The sequence below is a fragment of the Anguilla anguilla genome, chromosome 3, assembly GCF_013347855.1.
Source record: "Anguilla anguilla isolate fAngAng1 chromosome 3, fAngAng1.pri, whole genome shotgun sequence".
Taxonomy (NCBI): domain Eukaryota; kingdom Metazoa; phylum Chordata; class Actinopteri; order Anguilliformes; family Anguillidae; genus Anguilla; species Anguilla anguilla.
The window spans coordinates 52,655,710-52,683,266 of NC_049203.1; the positions used below are offsets into that span (position 1 = coordinate 52,655,710).

The 27,557-nt window shown below is 40.8% G+C and overlaps 2 protein-coding genes across 2 annotated transcripts in view; one reads left to right on the top strand and one right to left on the bottom strand.

The window, feature by feature from the left end:
• Positions 1-6,546, bottom strand: part of tsc22d3 (TSC22 domain family, member 3) — a 47,699-nt gene extending 41,153 nt beyond the window's left edge. The window contains exon 1 of the mRNA XM_035408111.1: positions 5,811-6,546. Coding sequence (XP_035264002.1) covers positions 5,811-6,121 — 311 coding nt within the window. The 5' untranslated portion in view covers positions 6,122-6,546. The remainder of the gene's footprint in view (positions 1-5,810) is intronic.
• An 11,230-nt stretch (positions 6,547-17,776) lies between these two features.
• On the top strand, positions 17,777-25,586 carry ercc6l (excision repair cross-complementation group 6-like). The gene is made up of 3 exons (XM_035407721.1): positions 17,777-17,951; positions 20,195-20,236; positions 21,643-25,586. The coding sequence occupies exons 1-3, from the start codon at positions 17,887-17,889 to the stop codon at positions 25,376-25,378; spliced, it is 3,843 nt and encodes a 1,280-aa protein (XP_035263612.1). The 5' UTR covers positions 17,777-17,886; the 3' UTR covers positions 25,379-25,586.
• The last annotated feature ends 1,971 nt before the right edge of the window (positions 25,587-27,557 follow it).

A 27,557-nucleotide genomic window follows, 5' to 3' on the forward strand; every position in this document is an offset into this window, starting at 1 on the left:
CAGGCACACCTCCCACCAGGTGGACTGAGAGGCAAAGAGTCCCACAAATTCTTTGCCAAAACTGCCGGATATCATATAGGGTAAAAGGCATTCTCCTGGCTGCCAGAACCGGGGTTCAGATCACAAGCTCCTAGAAGCCAGCCATATCCTCACAGCTATCCAGGCGACCGGTGACCCCATTTCAAGGACGAATTTCAAAGAGAAGGGAAATTACCAGCTGCCTTCCTTGACCCCGGAAGAATTATGCAATCAGCCCACCCGTGGTTTCCGTTGCAAAATAAAATATATATTATCAGCAGGGACTAAGGAATGTTTTGGAAAGATAGCGAGGGCGCATACTGGCTGAATGCTTGAATATTTATAAACAGACGGTCTCCGGCACCCAAAGGGGAAACGCCCTGCCTGCACGCCTCACCTAAACAGGCGGTGCAGTTTCACAATGGTGGCTGAAAATAACACGGCGTACCAGCGCCCGAAAAACACCCTCCTCACTGCAGCAGTCGGCTCCCTGGAGTCCCGCTCGCCTGTCCGTGCCCCCCCCTGCGCAGAGGATTCCCAGGAACGCCTTCTCCTCACACATTCGGCATGCTTGTGCGCGCGGCGTGTTTGCATGCATTTGCAAATCTCTGCCCGGGCCCTCTCTGTCTGGCCTCTGAACCAATATTTAACATTAAAGCCATCCACAATTCACAAAAGAAAAACGAGGACAAATTGTTCCAGCTTCAACATTTGTTTGTGAAACGAGCTGAAAGTCTGCCAAGTGCAGGGAAATGGGCGGGTGTGAGCTCCACTGGGGAGAGGAGAGTCATACAGTATATTTGACATTAGATTCACACTACCTCTGCCGTGCATTAGAATCGAATCAGGTGAATATGTGCATTAGAATCGAATCATGTCTTTTATCCTCAGCTTCACATAACTTCTCACAATAGCTTTAACAACACTCTGATCACATACACTCTTCACAGCTATATTCTTATATTATTAGGGGTTCATTTGCAATGGTATAATAATGAATATTACTGTTTGAAAAAATGCACTATTCTGATAAGCATAATTCAGAACGATCCACTGCTGTTCAGTGCTCAACGTCTCGAAGACGACTTACATAAGTTTCCCATTACATTTGAGAAGGGTCAGTGTTTTGATCTGCATGGAGGAAAAGCTAATTTCTAATGGAAACATCTGGCTTTTGATGTGGTGGCGTGGAGGAAATTTGCTTTCAGAACATGAGATTACTTGAGATGAAGGAAACGCTCCTTCAGAACGCCTATGTGACAGTTCCGCCACACAATGGAGATGAAGGCTTTTACTGCCAATGTATTAGTTGACATGACTTTGATGTCATTTTACTCAAATCCTGCAGGATTTGACAAAAAAGCATCAACAGTTAAAACACCGTTGTAAAAAAACACTTTGTTCATTCCAAAATCTGACTGCAAATGAATCTGAAGTTTAAGATGTGTGACATTCTACAGCGCAGCCATGAATACACGCCCCACAAGTCATCAATCACTGCAGTGCATGACACAACTGTGGATAAATATCAATGACAGCATGGTATGCATACCCAGGAGGCAATCAAAACTAATCACAATGCAATTAGTACATGTGATCTATGGCAAAAAAGTTAAATTGCCTGCCATGTCAATACGCAACAATTTAATACCGTTACCTGATTTACTGTACAACTACCGTCTACTTTTAGGTTTGAACAAAATGCTTCACATGTGACTTAGCCAAAAAAGGGCTGTTTTGCTTAGTAAAATCAAGCAGTTCACGTTCCACATGTGACTGAGTGAGTGTCCTTAATAAAAAATCGCTAATTTAATCCCTGCATATTGTTGCAGTGTACATACTTTATGTACCTACTTTATCATAGGTATCCTTCACTAGGCTGGGTCCTCTCCTGTGGGGTTTCACGATTGTTATTAGCAGTTTGTCTGTTTGGCAGTTAGCCTCACCACCCGAGGCAACTATTGTATTGTTCCACATTTAATTGACAAGAAATGTGCTTCTAAATGTTTGGAAAAGTTAACATGTATTCAGGGCTGTAAATGCTCCTGTATCCTGTTGTCACACGAACAAAATAATATTTTTTTCAATCCAGCACCATGTAAAAAGAAATCTTCATTCTGTCATTTTTCCAGTTCCTTTCTTGAGAAACTAACTCATTTAATCTACTACTGCTTTTATTAAAGGGGGTGGGGGAGGAGGGTTACAGAATGAAAATAGATCCTCACACTGAAGTGTAACGTCCTTGCCTGAGCAGACGTAAATAGATTGTGTTTAATCGCCTTCTCAGACAGACCTAAAAAAAAATGTTATGGGCAGACGGTGTACACAAAAACCTGGGCCAGAGATGAAGGGACGGAACTTGGCCAGGCGACTGCCAAACAGTCAACACCCTCAAGATACTGCAACAAGGTTATCCGTCCAGCAGCAGACAAAAGGAGAGAATAACGTGTCTGGATCATTAGCACCACGATTAGCCATCAAAACAAAATAGCTGCAAGATATTTCATCACACTGAACCACAGGCCTGATTTGTGCCAGAAGTCACTGAGTTCCTATGGGGTGTTGAAGGGCTGAAATGACAACAGTGGCTACATGTTGCCAGCAAGCTCCATTACTCCCTGTTCCACTTTTTATATTATTAGCCAGCCACACCCACTTTGTCACAAAGAAAAACAAACACACAGTGTTCTCGTTGCAGAAATGAGAGGTGGTGGACCTGGAGAGGACAGGCTGTCGTCTGTAACACGGAGCACGAATTAAATGCAGGGGAGGGGGCGGGCGGCCATTGCAGGGAATGCTAAACGAAATGTGATATGTTATATAATGTGGGCACAGTCACAAATTGCCATCTCACAGCTAAATGCCTGAGGTCAGTGTCACTCCTGTGCTAACACTGGTCGCACAAACCACCATTTTCAATCCTTCCTTGCTCTCTTGAATACCGAATTTCAAATACTGAATTATAAAAAAATGAATTTTGCTCAGGTTTGAGAGAAACCAATGGATGAAACATAAACGTTTCATACTTTACCAGATCCAAGCTTCTTTTTTTGTTGTTGAACTGGTGTAATTCCTGTTTCCCCCCCCCCCCCTAATTTGGAATGCACTGTCCAAGCGCCACGATGTCTTCTCTCAACGTAGGAGACAAGCAAAACGAGTTCCTCAAAAGCGCATGCTAAGAATCCTCATATCTTTTAACCCTTTTCTGTACAGGGATTGCATCTGAGTACGCCTGCAGGCACAGTCAGTTCTGTGCGTTGAGATGGAGGCAGTCCTACCAACTACAACCCTCCCAACCCTGTGGTGTCACCCTGCAGAGCTGTCAGCCTGCACTGACACAGCCATGAATCAGCATTTTACCAATATCCACAACACAGCTAATATACAATGCTGAACACTGTTTTCTCAGTAAAGAATATCCACACCTGATATTTTTTATGGTGCAACTGTGGTGAGAGAGGACAGACGCTAGTAATTATTTTCTCTTTCATTCTCAGGGTGGTCATCTTTAAACTGCATCATTGATTTTGATAGCTATTACAAACTGTTCCCTAGTTGCACTAAGCCGACAATGTCATAAAGAGCTTAACATTGATTTAGAAATTCAGGACATTCAGGATTTCCATCTATCAAACCACTTAAAGAATATTTAGCTACTTTCACCTCAATGACAGTAAAATTTTATTGCGTGATAACGAAATGTAGACACTCAGTTCATTCCTGGAAGTCAAAAAAGCTGTCATAAGACAACTGCAAATTTATATGTGGCACATAAACATTGTAGCCAACATTGAAGTGGCTATAATCCTCTGCCTTTTCCTAGAAAGAAGAGATCCATATTATGACACGAATAATCAAAATCTAGACTGTTACCTGCCAGTGCCACGTATGGAAGTGCGCAAAGCAGGATAAGCAGGATTACATTTTAACTCAAGCGGCTGGAGATTGTCTCCCTGTACCTGTGCAGGACAAGATGCATGGCAGCAGCTTAAGCAGCTGTAAAGAAATGGCTGCAGCCACCGATAACAGTGCAGTGCAATCGAAAGTTCGGCACCCTTATCACCAGCAAAGCTATCGATATAATCAGAACATTCCGCCATAAAAACAGCTCACCAGAGAATAAACTGAATTGATGGGTCAAATTACTTTTGTTTAGGAGATCGGACGCTTTCGCTTTTACCACAGGAAAAGAAGAGCCTTCTTGTCTTTTTTTATTTTTAGTGCATAAAAAGTTAAACTACAGTGTACACTGGATGCATAATTACAAAGTGGCAGCACAAAAAACCAAAACTAAACAAAACAAAAAAATAACAGTACAAACAAAACCTAAATAAAATTAAGCTACAGTGAGAAGTACATCAAAATAATAGAAAATAAAAAGGCAATACATAATAACACAAATATTGTGTGTGATAGTTCGGACTCAAATAAATTCTCTGTGCTCCAGGCCATGGTTTCAAGGTTAAAATCAGGTGCTGCAATTTCACTCGATTATATATGTTGAATGTGAGATGACATGGTGGTCTGTGGTGGTTGGGTGGCGGGGGTTAAGATGACATAATCAGAAACCAGTGATGTCATGACAAGAACAGCTGTGGGAATGAGGCTAAAAAGGACCTTTGATGTGAAATGTTACGTGTTGCACGGTAAACATGTGTGCCATGAATTTTTAACCTATATCTATGCAAGGTTAACAGAACAGCAATCAGTTCTCAGGCATGCATAGTTCCAAGGTGCAGTGCTTGCTAATAAAAGTGGTCTGCCAGAAGTAATCACTAACACCACATGCTGCTCCTTTTGTATAATGGCGTTAATTTTATATGTGGCATGAAACACAAGTCCTATGTTGCAATTAATTAAAGGATTGATAGCTACCTACCAGTACAACAATTTCATAAGAGACATTCCCAACTCATCATAAGGCTTTACCGTCTCACAGTGAGACACTATGATTGGTATCCCATGACAAATATTAACCTTAGCCCTTATATTTTGTAGTCTGAAAGATACTGCTGTTAGTAAATCTATTTTAGTCAATCTGGAATCAAATCAGTTTTAGTGAAAGGAACAGTGTTATGATGAAAATTGATTTAATTTGCATTTAATTTGCTATGAATTGGTGACAGCAGTTAGAGTTGTTGTTTTTTTAATCAATATGAGTGCACCAGTAATGAAACCATACTGTTTGTAAGTTTTTTTTTTTTTTCTGGTCATCTCGTTGTAAACAAACATGTAGTATTTAACTCAAAATGAAACATTGATTCACACTCATATATTTAAACAAAAAATTGTAAACCAACTAATAGGCTGGTCATGGAATCTTTAGAGCTAGCTGTCATTCAGCTTTAATGAAGGGTGATTATTCCAATCACTGACTACAACAGACCAACTCACTTTAAACTTTTTCAAAAGTGAAAACTGCTTTATAACTAGTTTCAGTCATATCTGCTTTAACTTTACTTTGGAACAGAAATATTCTGACAATTCAATGTTTTGAGTGAGTCAGGGAAAGCAGTTGAAACTGTACACAGTATAATGCTCAGTATTATTTCAGCTCTAAAACAGTTTATATGAGCCAAAAAGGGATTCAAAAATTTACTTTGGTGCATTTTAAAAGAGTGAGTTTATTCAGTAAAGTACCTCACTATTGCTATTGTATTTAAGACATGGATACCTGACCTAGCTTACCGAAAGGAACAGGTAAGGAATACCACAGTACTACACACAAAGGCTACACAGAGGTAGGAGAGAGGAATTGAAGCCTCTGCGCTCGGTTGCAGGTGAGTCTTTACCTGTGGAAGAAGAGCAGAATGGACAGCATGGTCTGGTCGATGTTGCTGTTGCAGATGCCCTCGTTGAGTAGGAAGCAGGGGTCCCGCACCACCGACTCCAGGGAGTCCTGCCGCATGATGTTGTTCAGCTTGTCCGTGTTGAGGTTCGGGAACATCAGCTGGTCCCGGAGCTGCCGAAAGTGGGTGACGGTGGGGCTGCCCATGGCATTGAGGCCCGGGCGGCCGGGCACTGCGTCGCAGCCGTTTGCCAGGTCCAGGCAGCAGCTGCAGCAGTCCAGGCCAATGGGAGACCGGCACTCCTCGTCCGCCATGGGGGGTCCGCTCCGAGCCCGCACTGTGGAGAAACAGGTGGCGAAGTGCGCGAGGCTGATTGCAGAGCGGGCAGGCTTCTGGCTCCACTAAGCCTCCGGAGTATGTTCCGGCACTCCTGCCCGTCCTCTCGTGCTTGCGTGTGCGTGTGTGGGAGCGCGCGTGTGAGAGCACGCGTGTGTCTGCCTGTGGCCACTGTCCAGGTGCTGTTCCGCGCTTTGGAGGAAACACCAGCGTCCCGCACCCGCAGTGACACCCACCTTCAAGCCATCCACCCGCCTCTCTCTCGCTCTCGCTCTTTCTCTCTGACTCTTTCTCTCTATCTCTCTCTCTCGTGAGTTCTTCTTAGTGTCTTTGTCTCTGTTTTGTGTGTGGGGAGCAGCAGCAGTGTGCGTAGCTCTGTACAGCGGGAAGCCGTTTGACGGGGAAGTCGGAAGCAGCTTATCAATTTTTTAGCCCAGCCCTTTTTTTCCCTCTGTCTGTGTGTGCATGCACAGGGAGGGAGAGAGAGAGAGAGAGAGAGAGAGAGGGAGGGAGGGAGGGAGGGAGAGTGGCAGGCAGACAGAGAGGAGGTGGGGAAACCCCTGTGATTGGTAAGAGGTTCGGTCTAGTTGACAGGGCGGGCCCTCCTTTTTTCTCCTCTATCCCCGTTCTCCGAGCCTCTACCTCACACCGAGGGGAGGGATCGAGAGATACAAAGAGAGAGGGAAAAAAATCTCAGAGCATGAGGCCGACATGTGCCGTGCACTGTTGCTGCCACTCCTGCAAGGAACAGCCAATAGGAACGACAGTGGAAGAGAATAAAACTCACGCCCACAAACACACATGCGAACGCACGCTCACGGCCAGCCTTTCTCTCCCAGTAAAACTGCTGGGAGCTCAGAAAGTGATTCTTTTAACGGCCGACATTTGCTGCAGTTGTAGCTCTGTTTTGCAGATCCCCCTTCTGTTTGCTTGTGCCATGCAGATAAAATTAAAGTATTATGAAAGCAAATGATGTCGAGGGCATTCCTAAGAAGAACATTCTGAAATCTATGTGCACCAGCTCCACAGCCATGTATTGACAGTTGTGTGTGCCCTTAAAGAACTGCTGTTTACGAAGTAAGATAAAAGACCATTACTAAGTGCTTAGCTCAAGATAGCCTGCGTAAATATTTTAATCTGATCACATCAGGCTGACCTCTATATTGTGCTAACTGACTCCCTTACGCTGATTATGTAAAAACATGGTCCAAGGAACTTTGCTTTTTCCCCTTTTCAGATGCGGGAAATATACTGAAGGGTTTGCTGAGATACTCTGCAAGATAGAAATCTGTTGCTTAAGCTGTGGAAAGATTTAGAAATGTATGGTCACAGACAGCAACATGACCCAATTGCTGCAGCTAAATAACTGCTAACTTTCCGTCAAAATAAACTGGGGAGGAAAAAGCGTTGTGTATCTGTAGTACATGGCACTTTCCTAACTGCCTGTGTACATTTTCAAATGATGAGAAAATATATTCCTCTCTGGACAATGCAGGCAATGTTGATGGGGCTACTCCTCTCTGTTTAAGTGCAATAATGCCTTGATTGCAGGACTGTCCGTGGTAAAAGGAATGTACCCAACTGAAGCCATGAACACTAATATCTGTCCCCGTGAGAAACTCCTGGGTGTGAAATTAGCTTTTGTTTCTGAGCTAATAAAGCTAATAGATATCTTACCCACAATACCTCAGAAATAGTAGGTCACACGGAGAACAGTACCCTTTCAGAGCTAGAGAACACAGAATCCCATATATCTTTTCAAGGGTGTCCAGGTTTGTCCTTCCTGTTCTTGCTGTTGTTCAGTACAAATAATAATATGCACAACCATGCATATTAATGTGAAATTAAATGAACACTGCCACCTACTGGCTGAAATCTGTAATATTGTAATTTTTGGAGAAAAGCCACCGTTGAAATATATACGTGCAAAAATGTTCAATATTGTGGTATGCACCAGTTTGTTTTTACCCAGAAAGAACAGCAAGTTCTTGTTTGAAGAAACACTGTAGCTGTCAAGGTTCAAGACTGAGGCTAGCCCAGCTCATGTGCCAAGACCCATCTCTGACCACAGCATTCAAACTGAGGCTGTGAGCTAATCAGAACTTGGCATGCCCGCACTTGGATGTGCCCATCATGTTGGTTAATGCAACACAGACATAACAAGAGCAGAGTCCGAAAAAGCATTTGAGGTGCAGCCAGCTCACAACATCATTTGAAAAGCCGTTATTCTTTATAAAACCGCGACATTTTCCCATGTCAAATTGTTACCAAATATATTGCCAAAGATGACTTAATGGGACACTGAAATATTCCCAGGTATATTTAGAGTGAGCTGTTTTTCACAAGGTCCAAAACTGGGCAATTAGCTTATGTAAGAGTCTGTGATGCATCAGCTAAAACAATAACAACGCAAAAAAATCACATGCTTTCTCAGCATTAGTTTAACTTTTGCTCACCACAAAATGAGTGGTAGAGAGAAAGAGGTATAATTTGGGTTTGTTGTGCCTCAAGGCAACATTTTATATGTGTGTTCAGTTGCAGGACTATACACTGTACTTTCAACAACTTTCCCAATTTGTATTGCTTAGACCATTCTTATCCCTTATAGTTTTTTGAAGAAATTTAGAAAATGGGCAATTAAAATCATATAATGTCCAACTCTGCATGGTATTTTTAATAATGAGGCTGTCAATTCTTTGAATGCTGCAGAAAAACTATCCTTTGACATTATTAGTGCTGGGATATGGCCAATGATTCACACAAAGACCATCATCCCACATGGATCCAAAATGGTGATTTGGTGCATTAATGCTCAGTGATAGTGATTCTGAAGCAGAAAGAACAGAAAAGAGTGGCACCATAAAATAAATAAAAATATGCTCTCATAATTGTTATAGTGGACAGATTCTAGTTAACACTACAGCGTACCTAATCTTATTTTTTATATATCCCTATGAACTATCACCTGAGAGGTCACATGGGATGTGTCAGCAGCAGAATCTGTATTTCAGTAAGACCATCATAATCATTGGGATATATTTAAATTTTAAATATTTAAAATGTTTTGCCTGCAATTATTTTTTTAATAAAATTTCCAAAAATTCACTGGCTACCTACAAACTCAGACCTATCTAATTAATAAACCTTCTTACACACCGTCTCCACTGAACTTTTCAAGATGCAGAGCCTATCCCACCCATCAGCTGATGGTTTTTTCAATACAGTCTACCAAGCCCACGATCAAAATCCTTCGTTCAATGCTGAAGCCATCCCGGTCAAACAAGAACTTCCTCCTGTCTACATTAATCCAAGAAACATCGCTGAAAGTCAAGTCGGACTTTCAAAGTCAGAAAGTCAAACTCGCTGTCGTCCTAGGCTCCGGTCAGAAATATCTATTGCTGTTAATAAATCTCTCCTTTCCCCCAGCAAAGGGATCAACAATCTGCCAAATCCATTCCAAACTGCAGGCGGAGAACCAGGTCTGTTTGAGGTAGACCCCCTTCCACATTCAAGTCTTACGCTTTTTCCACACACATCACTAGGCAGTCAGGCCACCGGTTGTCTGGCAGTCGGAGGGTTGCCGGTTCGAGCCCCGCCCTGGGCATGTTGAAGTGTCCCTGAGCAAGACACCTAATCCCTAAATGCTCTGGTGAATGAGAGGCATCCATTGTAAAGCACTTTGGATAAAAGCGCTATATAAATGCAGTCCATTTACCATTTACCACCGAGGACCCTAAACTGGCCTTGGCACCAGAAACTACCACTGTCATGCCCCAGTTATATTGTTCCATGATGCATTGCCAGTAATTTTGCTGTGTGGGCTATATGTCAATAAAAACTAGTTAGTTGGTGCAAGTTTTTTTAAGGTACACAAACAAAGATTTAAAACATACATATGACCACTGGTTTAAACTACTTTCTGCAAAGCATAGTGACAGGCAATACATTTAAATTGTTCAACTCTTTTGCCACTTTGGCTTGAACAGCCCTCCATCATTATTACTTGATAATTGATGTCTGGCCACTTGGGTCGTGAACCATCTCAATGTACTGCGGGATATTCATGCCAACATAGTGTCCTCTCTCCTGCACCATATGCAGAGCACCATCTCACCCAGCTTCAGCATGTACTATCGCTGCCTATCTCAGTGCAATCACAACCACGGTCTTCTGAGGGCACAACCTTCCGAAAGCATTCGTAATGGCAACCGTCGGACGGCATTCAAAACACACAACCATGACCATCTGAGTGCAGTCAGAACCATGACCGTCTGCGCTATACCCAACAGCAACCATCTGTGCTTTTTTCACAACTGCGACCTTTTGCATGCATTCCCAACTGTGACCATCTGTGCACATTCACAACCGTGACCGTCTGTGCAGTTGTAACCGCAAAAACTCCTAAAACGGTTGTTTTTCTTAACTTCATTTAGATATTTAAGCTAATATCATAATATAAAACCTGTGCTTCCTAAGAGAACAAGAACCAATCAACGGAAAGATGTATCTTCCATCCCATAGGCTATCTCTTCCCTGCCTTTGGATGTTTTGAGCACTTCCCTTGATGTTCACATTAAACCTGTATTACATTCTTGGCACAAGTGGATGAGCCCTGGAAATTATTTTCAAGGCTTTATGCTCTTTACGCACAGTCAGCTTATGTGACTGTGAACAATAAAATTGTCCCTGAGAATCCTTTTCCATTCATTTGATCTTCATAAGCTTCCCCATCCTGTCTGCATAGCGTCCCGCCTGCATACACAAATTGTCAGGGACGAGAAAAGGTTGTAAGTATAGTATGTCATGCTACTGTGTAAGCAGCGCTCATATAGTTTGAGTATAGCCACAAGGCCTCCTTTGGCAAAGCTTTCCATCACTGCTAATGCATAGGCAGCATGCCCACTTACATCGAGCCTTCATCGTCCTCAGCACAGCTACTGCTGGATGTGCTGTTACAATGCAGAAAATATTCATACTTAAAAGTCAAATTCATTTTGTTTTTGAACACAATGCAAGTAGCCCTCCAACATTTACAGAATGAACTTAATTACACTTATTCATGTTACTTAAGAGTAGCCAGTAATAATGGTGATTTCTTCATATAATCTCTACACTGATTTGTAACCCTTTAGCGTCTTGTGGGAAAAGCAGAAATAGGCAGCACTAGATTTCACTGTAAAGTTGAAATATTTAAGATTATTCAGCCCTATTTTGAAATTTGCCCACAGCTGTGTTGCGCTATTAATATCAGTCATGTTTGACCTTTGACCATGTAAGCAACATAAATGGAATTTTTTACTGACTGGACGTGCTGTTCGTGTTCATTCAGGTAGATTATTATGTTTAGATAGTACTTCCAGGAAAATCCCCAGACATAAAGACACAAAGAGAGAATTATGGACCATGCAGAAGCCACAGGAAACCCATCATGTGTTATATCCATTCTAAATGGACAAACATTTTATAAACGTTTCACATCATGATATAAGCTACCAAACCACCAATCAAGCTTCAGTGAAGGACACCAATGCAAAAATGATGTTGTTCTCACTACGCTCTCAAGGGATTGAGCTGCATAGGATAATGGCAAATGCAAGTGGCGCCTTTGAAGGTTACCTAATGTGTACTCAGCTGTAGAATATATCTAGCATCTCTTGGGACTACAGTGAGAAGTATTCAGGATCACCCATCACCGTCTTGGCCCCTAGGGGAACACTGTGGCGAGACTAAGAATTGGGAACACCGGAGATCCAAAGCAGGTCAGCCAATCTGTGACAAAGCATTTTGTAGCATTCCCTTCCAGACTCCAGGGGGTGCTTTGCTGCAGTAGGTAGATTTATGTAGGTAAAATGTCACCAGATCTTCTTCACTGATCTCTGATAACAGGGCTCTCTCATATACAGTCTACCAAATTGGATTACCTTGAAGCTGAGGATGCCACTTTCAAGAAAATGGATGGTTGACACTTGTATCCAGTCACTAATACAGACTACAACACAATAGCTGTTTTGACCTTTGACAATACTTAGTTAGCCTGTTATCTCATGTCAATAATTACAAGGAAAATATTTACTGAGGGGCAATCAATTCACATTGCTGCTGGCTGCAGAAATTCTGTGTGATAACTGCAGTTTGAAGGGAGCTATACATTCAGCTGTAGATTAATTACTTTCCACTCCAGTTGTCAATAGGTTAGCAAACCACATAGTTCGCCTGCCATCCTGCTAAAGGTAAAAATGTATTGTACACTCTTCTTGCGTACTTCCCCTACTGGAAGCAAAAACTCTGTGAGTCAGTGCATTACATGATGCTCCAGCCTCGTGTAGTATCTTGGGATTGGCAGAACATGCTGTGTTCTTATGCTCATCTGAGCATTAATATGCTGAAGAGGTGTTCTGAAAGGCAGTATTGCTGGAGCTCAAATACAGCCTAGGGCCATGACTGGATGCCAGTGGAGGTGCATGCTCTTGCGGAGGCACTGGCTGCAAGATCTGAATGTGAATTGTGTGAGGTGTCAAGAGAGCAGTAGCAGTCTCTCCCCCTCTCTCTCTCTCTCTCTCTCTCTCTCTCCCTCCCTCCCTCCCCCAAGCTCAGTGGCTATCACAGAAGAGGTATGATTACACGCTTTCCATACCAATGAATGGCTACCTCTATATTTAAATTCCACATCTCCCTCCCACCACTTCCCTTATCTTTTCAGTTTGACATAGTCACAGGTGACCTTCAGCAGCTGGGTGAATTGTGTGATGGTTCTTTGGATATTAGCACAATTCATCCAATCAAATACATCTTATGTGAATTGGGCATTAAGCGTAAAAAATCCCCCCCCCCCAACCCCCCCCACCAAACTCTAATGATCATTGCATGTCACATCACTTCATTTGCATTCTGGAAGATATGACCTGTTAAATTTCTGTGATGCAGTTATATAGCCTAACCTACAGAAGAATTATAAATAGAAGGCTATTCATAATTGAATTTAATCATGGTCAGTTTTAAAACAATATCCTTGGTCATTGCTTGACGATGCTTGGTAAAAACTTGTGTAATCCCTGTGGGCACATGCTCCAATGGTGGCCCTAGTCACACAATATAAATCATTGAAATACTGAGGTGTGGTTGATGAAGTATAAGGACTCTGATATTAATTCATTAATGGTCTTGTTGCAATTGGTTTGCCTCAGGGGAAAGATAATTGATTTGACACATTTTCTCTGATCACATTACCCATAAGCCGTGGAATAAAAGTTTCCACAACACTTTAGATTATATTGATTTTGGTTGGATTAATGGGTTAATAGGCTAGAGACGTCACTGTTCATAAACAGGTAATAAAACCATAAAATGTATTTAAAAACACATGTTTACATAGATTTACAAGCATGCATTCCCTTACAGCAAAGGCTGTTTTACATATACATATACAAGTATACATATAATTAACAGCCTGTTATTAGTGATGGCAGAATGAGTTCTTGTGAATGCCAAAATAGGTACAGTAAACCTATTACTTTATTAAGCAAATCTGGACTTACTTATTTATTTTTGCTGAGACGACTTTTGATTCATCTTGAAGCTAGGCACTAACAGAATATGGCTGCTATTGAGTCCACCAAGCATTTACATACACTTAACCTTCCTCGAAGGTACAACAGCAGAGCCATGCCTGGTGTCAAACTGGTAATTTCATTGTTCTACCACAACCTGTAGATAGGCTATATGACTTTACTGGGAACAAGAGACAACTGTAGCTTGTCAACTTTCTCTTGGCCATGCAATCATTAAGTAATTAGGCATGTAGTTTCAGCAAAGCATTGTAGAAGTACAATGAGAGGTACAGACTATCCATTATGCATAGCCTAACCTTTTCGATGAGGCTTTCATGATTAAACAAAGGTGTAGACAAATTGCCTTATGAAAAGCCTCACACCAAAACACTGTTATTTTTGACCAAATCTAATGCTTCTTTAGTGAGCATGCGTTGTTATAGTTGAATATCTGTGCTTTGCTGCCCTCTACTGAGTATCTTTTTTTGAGAGAAGGAAGTGTGATGTGATATATTGGGATTCATTTCCTGTTTCAATGTGGTCAGAAGCAAGTTTAGCCGAATTTCGCTGCTACTAGTTTTATTTATTTAGTTATTTATTTATTGATTTATTTATTTGTCAACATTACCTGATTAGGTTGAGGTAGAAGAAATAGAAAATAAACAGTGGTTAGGTAAAGTGTTTGAGTAGAATGATGAAGAGGGGATGGGCCTACTAAAAAAGGAAAAAAGGCTGTAATCTATTAATGCCGCTTTCTCCTTGAATATAAGTACAAATATTCAGATATTAATAATGTTCTATCTAACGCATGTTGATTAAATTGGATGGCGTATACCGCACATAACTGTGCTTCAACCTGACTACTGTTTTCAGACACCATTCAACATTGACGTCCATTACAACGTGTGTATCTTTCTTAATCCTCCAACATCTTTGATAAAAGTTGTGGGTTACAATTCGTTGTGGCAGAATATTCCACCAAATCTGTACAGGAAACACTGCTTCTTTGTATTTTGTAATAAGATGATATGACAGTATAAGGAGTGACAAAATGAAGAAGAGTGGAGGGGGATGTGCAAGTTTTGTAAGAAAGGGAATGAAAGAAATGAATGGATTTAGAATATAATGTAGTACAAATCTGGGAAAAGGAAGGGAATGTTAAAATAATGATCTTTTATAATCTCTGTAGACAGTTAGAAATAAAGTAACTGCAAAGAAATCCTTGCATTTGGGGGAAAGAGGTCTGGTGTGCAGATTTTAATGCCCACGGCACAAAACGGGGGGATTGTGATGATGCTAATGGTGCTGTGATAGAGGAACTAATGGAGCCTAGAGGTTTAGTGTGTTTAAATGACAGAACTGGTGCAAGAGTGAATATTGCCATAGGCACTGATTTGGCAATTGATCTCACTTTAATCACAAAGTCTCTGGCGGGGGGATGTTCCTGGGAGGTAATGAAGGAAAGCACTGTAGGTAGTGACCGTTACCCAATCCTGAAAAAGATGTCACGGTTGTGCCCCCTCTGTTCCTGCCTGTGCCTCCTCGGTTCCAGTCTCCCCGTAGTTCTTGTCCTGTCTCGCGTCCCTTAGTTTGATCTGCCTGTGTATGTGTCGTTATTCAATTTATTGCTGTCTCGTTATTTAATCATTGTTCCCACCTGTGTCTCGTTATCCCTTCCCTCTCTGGATTAATTGTGCATTGTGTCCTCCTGTGTCTTGCTATCCCCTGTCTATTTAAGTTCTTGGTTTGCCTGACTCGGGTACTGGTTCCTTGTGTTTCTGACTCTGCGTCTCTGCCTGCGTGGTTCTCCCTGTGAATATCTGTTCTATGAGTTCTGCCCAGCCTGTGTTCTGTTTTTCCGCTAGTTTTTTTTTGTTTTTTTGTTTTTGGAAATTCTCCTGTTTTTGGTTTTTGAAGAACCTCTTATGTTTTTTTTGTTTTTGTTTTTTTAAGTGCCCTGCGTGGCCTTGTTTTTGTTCCTGTTTTCAGTTACCTGTATGTTTTTGTTTGAATTTTCCTTTTGACGGCTCCTGAGTTTTTTTTTTTTCCCCACTCTGCATCTGGGTCCATTCTCCCAAAATCCTGTAAAAAGAAGAGAGAACAGGGGGACTGAGCTGAAAGCCGGGCATTTGAAAAAGCAGAGTGAAATAAGTTCAGGGAACTACATGTTAACAAACTGTTAAACATTTATATCAATAAATATGAGGATACCCCAAGTCATGAGATGGATAAGGCAATATTAGGAGCAGCCATGGAAACTATTCCAAGGAAATGTAGTAAAAGTCAGAGGGAAATTGTACCGTGGTGGACAGAAGAATTTATAAAAGCAATAAAGAATCGAAATAGGGCTTTTAGGATTCTGAAAAGAACACATAACTTTAATTGAATATGAGAGGATTCAAACAATAGTCAAGAAAACTGTAGAGAGCAAAAAGAGAAATTTTGCGATACAGTTGGCAGGAATACTCCAGTGGAGCAAGTATGGGGGACGATAAAGAGAATGAATGGGATTACCAGGCAATATGGGTACCCAGTGCTAGTTAATGGTGAAGATATAGCAGTATCTAATGAAGAGAAAGCAGAAATGTTTGCACAGACATTTGTCAAAGTGCACAGCTCAGACAATTTGAGTAGAGGAGGCACAAGGAGGAGGGAGGGAAAATAGGGAGGCACGACATGATAATGAGGATGGTTTACTTAATATATTATTCACAATAACTGAACTTAATCAGGCCCAAAGGAAGTCATGGAGAACAACACCAGGAAATTATTATATTTGTTATTTGTTGTTGGCACATCTAAGTGAGAAAGGGAAAGAGGTGTTGGTCGAACTGTTCAATCGAGTTTGGGAGAAAGGAAAGCTATCTAGAGAATGGAAGGAAGCAGCGATTATTCCTAACTGTAAACCAGGGAAAGATCACAGCCATCCAGGAAATTACAGGCTGATCTTGTTTACCTCTCAAATGCGCAAGAATATGGAGCAAGTGATAAATGAAAAACGAACCTTTTATTTGGAAACTAATGGATATATACAACATTTTCAACATTGGTTTAGAAGAAGACATTGGTGAATTGCAGATCCAACACTATGTCTAGAGGATTAAATAAGAAGAGCTCAGAGTGTAATAACCATATTCAAAAAGGATTAATGATAACCTATCTGTATACACAGGAGAAATGGCGCAGTCTTATTGGCTTTGTATTAGGTTAAGGAAGTGAGATCATTAAGAGTGATTCTGTGCTTTGACTCCAGTTCAGCTTTAATGACTCCGAATAACATCTATTTACAGAGCAGAAGAGACATAGAGATAGAAATGATAAAAATATTATATAGTATTGAAAGGATGGGAATAAGTATGTGTTTTATTTTGATTCCAGCGCATATTTGGGTAGAAGGAAATGAACTAGCGGATTAATATGCCAGAAAATCTACAGATAGAGAGGATGTGGGCATGCTAATATTTTATAGTAAAACAGAGATTAAGTGCCTGAATAAATCTTAAATTAGGGGAAAATAGCAAAACCAATGGGATGAAGGAAAGGCAGGGCGTCATTTATACAAAATTCAAAGAAGAATGGGATGGAGTTAAAGTTCTGGAAGGAATAGGAGGGAGGAAGTTATTATATCAAGACTGAGTCATTATATCAAGATGTGGTCATACAGGTTTAAATAGTACACTGTTTTTAATGAAGAAGCATAATAGTGGTAGCTGTGATTACTGCAATCAGCAGGAAACAGTAGAACATATATTCACAGAATGTGCAAAGTACACTCAAGAGATACAAATACTTCTAGAGGAAAAAATAATCAGGTTAGATGGCATAGATATTCTCCAACGAAATTCAGATGATCAATGCTTTAGAGAAATACTTAAATTTGTTGTATAATACAGGACTATCTAAAATAATCTAACTATAAAACTCACGTGCTATGGTAGTAGGTATACTGTACAAGTAGTTTATCCATATATTTCGACTCATACTCCACGTCAGAAGGTGGCGAGAATGCACCATAAGTTGTTTACAACCGCCATTAAACATCAGAAGAAGAATGTTGCATCATGCGCATGTGCATGAACTTTGTTTTCATTGGATGGAACTGTGGCGGGCTAGTTGTGTTTGACTTTCTTGCTTTTTCTGATAGACTAACGTATCTATGAGTATTATGCACTGATTGCAAACGTTGACATTTCACAATGGATTTATCGCATAAGGGAAAGTATGCGGCTCCAATTGAGGAGATCACCGAGAAAATACAGAAGTAAGTTGATTTTTTCCTGCTCATAACCGATGCTGATTTTAAACTTATGACACTAGCTACAAAGTTAAAAACGGAAGCTGCTTGTCACTAGTAAGTCGCTAGTTAACTAGTTCTTCTGGCTAGTTGTCAGTGTATATTAAGTACCAACTAGCTTATCTAGTATGTCGTATGTTGTGTTTAAACAAGAAGTATTTAAACAAGCTAGCTATACTTGCCAGTTCAAAAAAAAAAAATCACCCCATTCAAACCGTGCAGTAGGTACTCTACCTACTAACAGGTATGCTCAGTAGATTGCAATCAGATGATTGAATGAGTACAGCATCAGTCTTTAAAAAAAGCGTGCACCGCGAGTTTTTTTTTGGAGGAAGTTTGCTGTCGTATAATGGAAGGTACCGTGAAGAACCGCTTGCTTGTTTACATTCTGGATAGAATGAATGCAAGCGGAATGTTTCGCTGTTACCCTTGCAGCATTTTTGACACAAATACTGCCGGAAGCGCTGTCCTCAAGTTTCTTCCTAACGTGAAGAGTGCCGCAAGCATAGAAATGTGTTACTACGGCGACACAATTATATCGATCAATAACGTTATCGTCTTTGGGGGAAAGGGCTGTATGCTGCTGTAACTGCGTTTTGATCAGACCTGTCCTATTTCTGTCCTATTATCATGCATTTCCAATGATTTCTCAATAAACACATCTTTGCTTGTGCGGTCAATTTCATTAACCCAAAACATGGCTGAGACATCAGTTTTCTTATGTACTACGGAGTCTTTCCTGAATTGTATGATGGAGTGGCGCTCTGATGTCTTTCATGATATCACATGATTGCTGTACTACTTGAGTAACCAATATTAGTTTGAAGCAAACTTTGACAAGGCAGACCATGCTATGTAAATGGTAAAATGGTAAATAGACTGCATTTATATAGCGCTTTTATCCAAAGCGCTTTACAATTGATGCTTCTCATTCGCCAGAGCAGTTAGGGGTTAGGTGTCTTGCTCAAGGACACTTCGACACGCCCAGGGCGGGGTTTGAACCGGCAACCCTCCGACTGCCAGACAATCGGTCTTACCTCCTGAGCTATGTCGCCCCCTATGTTTTATAAGCACATTATTAATGTCATTTATATAGTATACTTAAAACGAGGGTGCTTGGTTCACTTTTGAACCATTATCCACTTCAGGAAAATGTAGGCCTACTTATGCTGATACTTGAACTTCTTCACAACATCGAGTACATCAAGAATACTCAATAGGCTACGAAAAATTATACTATAACTCATTTCCTGTGAAATATCGGCTATATGGAGACATAAGCAAAGACGTAGGTTGTCATGTATGCGCATATCAAGAAGTGTAGCTTAAATGGCAGGTGATGTAAATGTTAGGGCTAATTAAATAATTAAGACTGGAAGGTGGTATGAAAACCAGAAACGGATAAAGCTCTGGTTTCCCACCTCTGGTCTAATTGTATTGTCATTTAAAGTGCTTGGTGTCAAAATAAATGACATGTAGTCATTTAATTCATAGTTATCAAGTAATAAGTAGGCTATATGAATAGTAACAGTCCACCTGCATTTTGGTGCATGTGTGTTTTGGCTTTGATTTCCTTAGCAGGGTTGGTGTCTGGGCGTTTACTTGAATGTTGCTTAGAATACATACACCTGTAAAAAAGCAAAAAGTACAAATCATTAAACAAACAGAATATTATGTTGAGCAAATGTTTTCATAAATTTTATTTTTAAAGGCTAAATCATATAGCCTAGATCATGAAATATATCAATCACTTAAAAAAGCACAGGTGGCTCTTCTTAAGTACACAAAACAATTGCATTTTGAATGAAGTGCTGACCAGAACTAACCCTAGTTAGTTTTTTGCAAAATGCGAAAGTCTGTATTGCAAGTATTCCATTTTAATTGAAACAAAGCAAGTTGTGCTAAGATTGCTGGATGATTAACAATGCAGACAAAAAAAGGAAGTACAGGTCAGGTGGACCAGTGGATACAAAGCCTCTAGGTCTGGGCCTGGGGTGGTGTCGAAATGATAAACACCTTCAGCCAACTAACCAAATATCTGCTTCCACTATTAAGATTATAGCAAGCCTATGCCACAAAAGTTAAATATGTTTTCCAGACACTCAGCCAGATTAATATTGAGGCTACGTTGATGCTGGCTGGTCTTGTATGAATTGTGACCTGTGTTAGTAGAGGTGTTAATGCTTTTCTCTTTTCCCTTTGCTTGTCAGGTCATTTTCAATTGACGAGGAGGACATGGAGACCTATCACATGTATGTAACTAGCTCAGTAATTACCTATAATAACTGACTTGTACTGTTTAAAACTGCTACCATTTTCAATATAATGAAATTATATATAATTATTTTTGTAATGCAGGGCTAAGTTTTTACTTTGGTGGCACTGGCACCGGGAACTTTTTCGGTTACTGGCACCAGCGCAAAATTTGTCCTCACCCAAAGTTTTCCTCAACTCCACACAACAGGGAATTTAATTCTGCCCTTTTCCGTTTACCATCACATTTTCTATTTAGTCACAGCACATGCAAGTAACTGATAAAGCAGGAATAGTGCAACAAAGAATTTCAATTTAAATTAGTTAATGCACTTTAAGTAGAGGTCAGTATAAGGATATAGAACACACACTCAACTCAGTGCTTTGGTGAAACATTTATGATGTAATCACCTACACGTTTTCATATGCAAATGAGTGTCTCGCTGGTAGACAGTCGACTGTTGCTTCTCTATGCACTCCCTAACCAGTCATTGTTATGTGAGTTGTAGAGCAATAGTGAGTGTGGGAAAGACTGCAAACCCACCAAGCAGCGTTGGCAACTGTTTTCCAAGGAAGCTGATGTCTGCTGAAAAAGTTTGGAAGAAAAGATTTGTTACTAAGCTCTTTTTTTGGAATAAAGTAATGGGAATGGATCAAAATCATAATCAGTGAAAAACTGTGTTGTATAATGGGTAAGGACCTGGTCTTGTAGCCTAACAGTCATAGGTTCAATTCCCAGGTTGCACACTGCCGTTTTACCCTTGAGCAAGGTACTTAACCTGCATTACGTCAGTATAAATCCTGCTGTATGAATGGATTCAATGTAAATGCTATGTAGCAATATTTGACAGAGCTCTAGGAAGGGAAGACAGTGAGGGAGGGCTCGCAGGTGGGGGAAAATAAATGGCTAATAATTTCTGATTTCCCACTGGACAACCCTTTGACACATTTTGGTTGGTCATCCTGGGCACCCAGGCAACCGAGGCTACAGCAAAGAAGAAATTACTTGGACTAGTTGCTGTTATTTAGCTTACTATAGATTAAATGCAAACAAAAGCTAGAAACTTTTAGGCCCTATACAACACAATAATGTTGTAATATAGATTGCTTCATATCCTTATTGTAAAAATAATAGGTTTATGCTCTTCCTAGTTTCTGTTCATTGTGTGGAAATCTGTGAGATCATGGAATTTTTAATTTACTGAACTGTGGGGCTGTGATGTAGGCCATTTCTAATACTGTTGACTTTGTGCACAAGAAGGGGAAATTAAAATGGTTTTATGGTAACTGGTATGGTAAAATGATTGTAGCCTATTTAAAATATAAGGCAACAGTGATGTACGTGAAGATTCCTATCAATAAGGGATACAAGTTCTCTCTAAGTGTAATATTTATATTTTTACAGGTATATTAAAGATGGCAAGGATGCAGCCAGGCAAGGAAATTTGTCAGAAGCCCTGGAGTTGTTCAAGTCAGCCTACAAGATGCATTCCTCTGAGAAACTTAAAAGCAGAATTATGAAGATTGAGGAGGCTTTGACGGAAATGGCAAATGAAGAATCAGATACTGAGGAAGACTTTGTTAATGTCAACAACTGTGGCTTAATCCTCTTCAAAGAACTGCACGACAAACTGTATGATCATCAGAAAGAAGGTGTAGCTTTTCTCTATGGTTTGCATAGAGATGGCAAAAAGGGGTGCATTTTAGCTGATGACATGGGATTGGGGAAAACCATTCAGATCATTGCATTTCTTTCTGGAATGTATGATAGTGAGTTGGTTAAGCATACTCTCCTCATCATGCCAACCACACTACTCAGCAACTGGACAAAGGAGTTTGCCAAGTGGACACCAGGAATGAGAGTCAAAGAGTTTCATGGAAGCAAGGCGGAACGTGACCGAAATTTGCAGAGAGTCCAAAGGAAAGGCGGTGTCATCATTACCACGTACCACATGTTGCTTAGCAACTGGGAGCTCCTGTCCTCCTACAATGGTCGTGAGTTTCGATGGGATTATGTCATTTTGGATGAAGCGCACAAGATTAAAACATCCTCCACAAAAACTGCCAAAAGTGCTCATGCCATACCAGCTAAACACCGCATCCTTCTCACCGGTACACCTGTGCAAAACAACCTAAGTGAACTATGGGCACTGTTTAACTTTGCATTTCAAGGTGCTCTCCTTGGTACAGCAAAAACGTTCAAGTCTGAGTATGAAAACCCAATCACCCGTGCCAGAGAGAGGGATGCAACCCCAGGTGAGAAGGCTCTTGGACTGAAGATTTCTGAAAATCTGATGGCAATTATTAATCCCTACTTCTTGAGGAGAACAAAGCAGGAAGTTCAGAAGAAAAAGAAAAATGACACAGATGGCCAGAAAAGCGCCATGAACATTGAAAACGAGAACAAAAATCCCAGTGCTGCTGGATCAGCAATGCCAACACTCACAAGAAAGAATGACCTGATTGTATGGACGTACTTGAGTCAAGTCCAAGAAGACATATACCGACAGTTCATTTCATTGGAGCACATTAAGGAACTGCTCATGACCACTCGCTCACCTCTGGCAGAATTAACTATCCTGAAAAAGCTCTGTGACCACCCAAGGCTGTTGTCAGCCAGAGCTGTCGCTCAGTTGGGTCTTGAAGAGGGTATCAACCCCAGCGACCATCATGATGAAAATGAGTCTGCCGCCTGCCAAATTGACCACATACCCGATGAGACCCTGGTGTCTGAGTCTGGCAAGTTGACTTTTCTTGTAGCACTTCTGGGAAGGTTGCGGGAAGAAGGTCATCGTACACTTGTGTTCTCTCAGTCAAGGAAGATGTTAGACATAATCGACCGTGTCTTAACCAACAAAGGATTCAAGCTCATGAGAATTGATGGCACTGTAATTCATCTGCCAGAGAGAGAGCGACGTATTGAACTTTTCCAGACTAACAAACAGTACACAGTGTTTCTTCTAACTACCCAAGTAGGAGGCGTGGGCATAACACTGACAGCAGCCAACAGAGTAGTCATTTTTGACCCAAGCTGGAATCCAGCAACAGACGCTCAGGCTGTTGACCGAGCATATCGAATTGGTCAAACAGAGAATGTTGTGATATACCGGCTAATCACCTGTGGGACTGTGGAGGAGAAGATTTACAGACGTCAGGTCTTCAAGGATTCCTTGATCAGACAGACCACAGGAGATAAAAAGAATCCATTCCGATATTTTAGTCAACAGCAGCTGAAGGAACTCTTCAAACTTGAAGACACCCGGTCATCTTCAACTCAACTCCAGCTGCAATCACTGCATTCCAGGCAGAGACGTACTGATTCTGAGCTAGATGAACATATTGCTTACCTGCACTCTATGGAAATGTTTGGAATCTCGGACCATGACCTTATGTTCTCCCATGATGCAGCAGTACATGAGGACCACCCGGAGGATCAAGAATCTCAATGCTACATTGAGAACCGTGTGCTAAAAGCACAAGAGCTGATGAAAGCAGAGTCAGAACTGCAGAGGCAGTTCATGGAAAACATTGCCTCCAGCACAGAACCTGCATACCTTCGAAATCCAGGTTTGGGAAAGAGGTCTACTGAAAGCAAGCCAGTCAAAGTACAACCAGACAACAGTCCTGTCAGTGTCAGTGACTACAATGACGTTTCCCCTGCAGTGGTGGACCTCACTCAGTCTTCGCCGGACTCAGACGAGCATGTGCACAATCTAAGTAATAAATTAAGCGAATTTGTTCTTGATTGCAGCACTGAAAATAAGAAGTCCCCTGAAAAAGACAAAATGAAGGATGAAATGTATTCAAGAAAGTCACCCTCTGTCGTCAAGTCCTTCACAGAAGTGCACACAGAATTTGAAGTGGCAGACTCTTCAGATCAGGAAGATGACGAAAGAATGACATCAGCTCTTGGGGATAATGATAGTGTTTTGTCAGTGCACGATAGTGTTGATGTGGAAGAACTTGCCATTTCTGACAATGGAGAGCAGTCCTGCATATCTGTTGATCTGCAAAATGCTGAAGTGCTTCCTACAATCCAAAATTTATCAGTTGATCTGGATTCCAAAGTGGACGAATGTGACCCTGCAGTTCGATGTCAAACTAATTCTAAATGGTCAGTCCTTCAAGAGTCAGACATTGACAATGAAGGCTATATTGAGGAATCCTGGAAAGCTAATTCTGAACTTGAGTCCTTCCAGGGTAACTTCAATTTGCAGTTGGAAGACAGTGCTGAAGAAACATTTCCAGAAAAGGTGAATGGTTCCCTTGTGGAGGAGAACCCAGGGCTCAAGTTACAGATGGAGGCAAGCCTGTGCACAGAGAGAGAACAGTCTTCAACAGAAAATGAAAGTGCTGACTGCATTAGTGAAGACCCTACAGACGAGCCTTCCTTCATGTATAGTATGAAAAAGAAGAAAACCATGCGAGTAATTTATGACAGTGAAGATGAGGAGGAAAACTACAATGATGGTCATGGGAATCTCCATGTAAAAAGTTCTTTCAATGAACCCTTAAAGGGGGTAGAGTGCTCCACTCCAAAGCCTGTCAAGACCGCAAGCTTTCTGCTGTCTTCCACGCCACACAGGAAGAGTATTGGCCTAAATGCATCTGTGGCATCCAGGAGGTCTTTAGTGGAATCCATGCTTGATGATGTGGAAGACCTCCTTGAGGACATGGATACAGAAGAAGCCGAGCAGTCTGGTGATGCACCACAGAGCACAGGCTCTGTGAGTGAGTCTGTCATGGAGGAAGAAGAGCCCAGCGGTGAAACTCTGAACACAGAGAGTGAGGAAAAGGAAAGCCAGAGTTCATTTGTTCACACAGGTGAACCTGAAATGACAGATGGGGATAGCCCTCTGGAAGAATCAACAGGTGACTATGAACTAGCGTCAGGTGAATCTATGGAACAGTGCACCCAGGGGCAAAAGCAGGGGAACAGCGTGGCCACCATCATCAGCAAATCCGCACATGTCCCAGATGATGAGTATGAACATCTTTTGAGAACAGGGAAAGAATGCTATTCCGCAGGGAAACTCAAAGAGGCTTTGGATTTATTTCTCAAAGCTATTGATATCAGAAGTGGAGATCCTGAAATTCAGTTATTGACCATACAGCTTTATCGCCAGCTTAGCCAGCTCTAAGATAATGAGAAATTGCACCATTAGAAAAGTATGTATATTTGCTGGTTTTTTTTTCTTTCTTGAAGTAAATGCAAAGATGATCAAGCTTATTGAAATATATTCTATTTGCTGCAAGTCTGTGATGTATTCATACAATATATAGTCAGTTCCAGTATTTCTTTGCTTTAAGTTTATTTTCCCTTCAATCGTACAATTAAATGCTTGTGACTGAAATCATTTAACACATCTTTTTAAATTGTCAATTTGCTGATGACTGAATTTGTCTAAATGTGTGCCAGAAATTCATACTGTAAGCCATATGAGAAATGGTAAAAAATCACTTTTCTACAAGTTTTCCTACATTGGTTTTGTTTGCAAAACACATTATGCATATTAACTTCAACCAGGAAGTTTTCTTATTCATGTTGCATTTCAGACTGTTGAGATGGATGATCTGTTTTATGGCCACACGATGGTGCTCAAGTTGTGTTGTAAAAATGCTCAAGACATCACAAAAATAAGCCTGGACATCCTATGCCCTATATGTTGGGGTAGTATGTGCATCTGGAATTGTAATACAGTGACTTCTTAACCAGTGAAATTACAAATATTTAGGAGCTGACGAGTATGAAAATAGGTTAAATGGACCATTCTAGCCTTTGCATAAATGTAATGGAATTCATGAAAATGTTTCTGTTGTGTTGAAGTCCACTACATTGCCTGCTATCTCTGTATGTCCAATTGGGTTGTAAGCAAATAGGTCACCTACTGATTGGATTCATTACATGAGAGTGATCATGTGGCAAGCCACTCTTTCAATCTCTTGTAATGTGAATCAAAGTGATGTGAGAAGACAGGAACTTGTCCAGTAACCCATGATATTTGTGCTGCTATTCACAGTAGTATTCCCATCCTGAGTCCAGGCTCAAAGCCCGTTTATACAGGGTTCCCACAGGTCCTTAAATGTCCTTAAATTCAATTACTGAAATTAAAGACATTGAAAGGTATTAAAATGTCTTAAATACAGTTTTCATATGCCTTCAAATATGCAATCCACTTTGATGACTGGTGGTACTTTTTACAACATAGTGTTCACATTGGACGCAAAGAATGGATCGTGAAAATGATTTATTTAGCAGGGGAGTCCGCATTCATGGATAGATGGGACCCAACTTTTGTCAAATCTGACGTGACGGCTTAGCAACGATAGCAAACCACAGTTGCAGATACACAGATATTTCAGATATTTAGCTACAGTAGTTAGGAAGTCAGCTAACTAGGGCTAGCTCAATATCATTATATTGCTGTGCATAGTTACAATGCATGCCTGGCAATATACGTTGTGTGGACATCACTAAAGCAATGTGCATAGCCTGAACTTATGCATGTTTTTTCTGTTTTGATTAGTTCTATTGATTTTCAGAAAATATAGACTGAATTATAGCTGAAGTGAATATTATGAACGGAAGGAAAACTTAAAAAGCTCTGTTTTTTCTGTGGCAAACTAACAATGAGTCATGCTCACAGGCCTACTTGGAGCAAAGGGGTGATTAAGTGCCTTCTAGAAATATGGGCTGACGATTACGCAAGAGAAAAAACCCGTAAAAATACAGGCTACATTTATGGTATTTAGTTATAAGCTCAGCGAGAGGGGATTCAATAGAACTGGCAAACAATGGCGCATTAAAACAGGATTTAATTAAATTTATTAGTGTATCACTTCTGGGCTTTTAGTGCATATCAAGACCGATAAACTGAGGTCATTCACCGGACTGATCATCTTTGGAACAAATCCAGAGTCACGATTCAGATCAAAGGCAACATCAGAGCTTGCTGCCTTTTTAGCAATGTATTTAAAGCAGCACATTAGCAAATATGACTGTTCAAATCGCAAAGTCTTAACAGACGCTCATATTGTGGTGTTCTAATAATACAGGTTCGAGCTGCTGGTAATTATGCCAGATTAAAAGCAATAAAATAGTGACACAATGCAGTTGATACTCCAATCATTTTTCCTGTTACATTAGGCGAATGCATGGCTGAAAACTCAAATCCCTGCCAAATTTCTGACTAATCAACAAACACCCACATGTACACACAAATCACTATATTTACAAACTGAGGCCCTTGAATTGTTGCAGTGTGAAACCAACTGGACTGAATGTGAAAATATACAGTCAGTCCCTCCAGGATTTCACAG

What these genes read in the sequence shown, in the direction of transcription:
- ercc6l (XM_035407721.1), top strand. Translation starts at nt 17,887, where the DNA reads ATGGATTTATCGCATAAGGGAAAGTATGCGGCTCCAATTGAGGAGATC. An exon ending in ATCACCGAGAAAATACAGAA is followed by an intron (nt 17,952 to 20,194) that starts GTAAGTTGATTT and finishes TTTGCTTGTCAG; the next exon opens with GTCATTTTCAATTGACGAGG. An exon ending in GACATGGAGACCTATCACAT is followed by an intron (nt 20,237 to 21,642) that starts GTATGTAACTAG and finishes ATATTTTTACAG; the next exon opens with GTATATTAAAGATGGCAAGG.